Below are 2,500 nucleotides of genomic sequence, written 5' to 3'. Positions count from 1 at the left end.
TAAAACCGGTCTTTTATTTGAACTAACAATAAGTCTGAGGCGGTGGTTGAAGCACTTTATTCTCTTCTCTGTTCAAATGTTACAAAACATCCAATGATTCTCATGTTCTGGTGATTTTGTTTGGACTGAAAACAGGAGTTTTCTTCCATCTTTCGAGCCACGAGCGGTTGTTGCTGCTCGCCGTCACGTGTTTCCTGTGTCCGACTCACACACACACACACACACACACACACACACTCACACACACACACCTGGACTATTTTGTACATTTCCTGTTGGATCCGAGTGTTTGTGCGACGAGGACTTTCGTCGACTCCGGATCTCAAGCACATTCCTGACTCTCGGAAGACGTGAAGACGCGGCGTGTTGTCGTCGTCGCCGCTCCACGTGTAAATAAAGTTCCTGTTTGTGTCGACACGTGCAATACGGCCGCGATGTTTACTGTGATCCTGCCGGCGTTTACTTCTGTTTTTCCAATGACTCGTGTAACGTCGTGATGTTTCTCTGTTTGTTTGTGTCGTCGTCGTCAATAAAGACATTCACGGACAACACTGGCTCACTCCTCCTCATAGAGCTCAGGGCTCGGGCGTGTAGATCTTGATCAGGTGCGTGAGCTCCGAGGGGAACCCGCTGACGGGACAGGTGTGCTGCGTCTTCACGTGGCCGTGGACGCAGCGGTAGCAGAAGACGAAGCCCGAGGTGGCGAGCGCCGTGGCGTTGGTGCGCGGCTTCCTGCACAGCGGGCACTTCTGGTCCGGGGGGGGGTCTCCGGGCCGGGGGTCCAGGGGGGGCGGCGGCACAGGCAGGGAGGTCAGGGTCTTCACGGTGCTCTGGTTCTCGGCCGAGTACCACCAGTCCAGGAACTGCAGGAAGAAGACTCCCAGGGACAGCGAGCTGGAGAGCGAGACGGCGACGCCCCTGGCTGACTGGGACACCAGCTGAGCGGCGCGCTGGAGAAGACTGCAACACAAGGTACATGTTCTCACGTCCTGTGATGTCACTTCCTGTCCATGTCATCACATGTTTTCCTTTCGAATCCACACGTTATTCTGATCTTAGTTTCATTAAAAAAGTTGAAAAGTAAAGGTTTTATTCTCGTAATAATTGAATGTTTAAACTAGAAGATGATTCTGATCCAGGTGAGGACAGGAAGTGATGTCATAGAGGACACTGACGTACCTGCCAGGCGTCGGGTCTCTGGTCCTGCTGGTCTGCAGCTCCCTGAGGTCCAGCGCGCCCAGTCTCTCCAGCCGGACCCGGGCCAGCCACAGCAGCGGACTGTGAGTCCTGCTGCGCCCGAAGACGAAGAGCAGCTGCTGAGCGAAGACCAGCGTCTGCCAGGTCCAGCTCAGGTACGGGTACGACGCCGCCAGCGCCCGCAGCATCTTCTGGGTCCGCGACCGGTCCAGACGGATGGAGAAGTCGTCCTCCTCGCGCTGCCGGGCCAGCAGAGCCTCCAGCCGGGCCCGCAGGTACGGCGCCACGCACAGCAGCAGCAGAGAGCGCCAGCGGGTCCTCCGGCCCAGACCCAGTCCCGCCGGCGCGCCCGGTCCCGCCAAGACCCGCTTCAGACCGTAGAAGTTCTCCGAGAAGGAGGCGCCGCTGTGAGACAGGAAGTGGTTCTGGAGGAGGAGGTCCAGCAGCAGGTAGAACTCGTCGAAGCGGCGCCACAGAACCCCGAAGACGGACGGGTTGGACTCGGCCAGAACCTGCACAGGTGAGAAGACCGTGGTCACGCCGAGACCACCTGAGAGGAAGAGAACGTCGTCACCTTGATGACGTGTCTCAGCGCCGGCTTCAGCGACGCCATCAGAGACTCCTGCGCCAGGACCTCGAAGATGGACGGCTGCAGGTGTGCGGAGCAGGTGAGGTGAGCGCCGGCCTCCGCCATCTTGACGGCTTTTTTTACAACAAGCCAATAGAAAAATAAATCACTAAAGGAACATTAATGTATATTAAATATTCTTATCAACAGTTTTGATAAAAACACAATAACGAACATTTTAACTAAAGTAAAGAATCCTAATCATTTGAATGAAAATCATGACGTCACTCACCGACTCTTGTTTCCGCGGCTCGTGCGTCGAAGCTCGTGTCGCGACAGAAAAAGACAGAAAACGGTTAAAAACCATAGAAAAGTTGATATTTGGATGATTTTAACGATCCAACATGTCTGCAGGCGCGCGACACCATAACAAACGCCCACTTCCGGGATCGTCACGCTTAAAAAAAACTTTATTGACAATAACAAACCAGTTTCCCTCCTTTTTTTTAAAGAAAAATAGTTCGATTTTTGTTTTAATGTTGATTCTTGTCAAAGTGAGCGACGAAGTAAAATATATTTTATGGGTTGTTAGTCTTTTTTAAATTGTTTTTAAGAGCATCCGTGTCAACATTATGACCAGTGTCAATCATCGAAGGCTCAACCAATCAGAAGCGACATAAGGCGGGTCTAGCTTTCATAACTACGTCATCATAACGTTAACGGCGATATTAATCA

General features: G+C 52.6%; 1 protein-coding gene across 1 annotated transcript; it reads right to left on the bottom strand.

The window, feature by feature from the left end:
* Window positions 1-41: 41 nt before the first annotated feature.
* On the bottom strand, window positions 42-2,482 carry pex12 (peroxisomal biogenesis factor 12). Its single transcript, XM_087809491.1, is given in 4 exon segments — window positions 42-960; window positions 1,180-1,744; window positions 1,747-1,934; window positions 2,058-2,482. Coding segments are annotated over 3 exon segments (1,095 nt in total). The 5' UTR covers window positions 1,892-1,934; window positions 2,058-2,482; the 3' UTR covers window positions 42-575.
* Between the last annotated feature and the right edge of the window lie 18 nt (window positions 2,483-2,500).

This window comes from Callionymus lyra, chromosome 15 (assembly GCF_982586985.1).
Source record: "Callionymus lyra chromosome 15, fCalLyr1.hap1.1, whole genome shotgun sequence".
Lineage (NCBI taxonomy): Eukaryota > Metazoa > Chordata > Actinopteri > Syngnathiformes > Callionymidae > Callionymus > Callionymus lyra.
The sequence above is the reverse complement of the archived record's forward strand: the minus strand, read 5'-3'. Positions and strand labels throughout refer to the sequence as shown.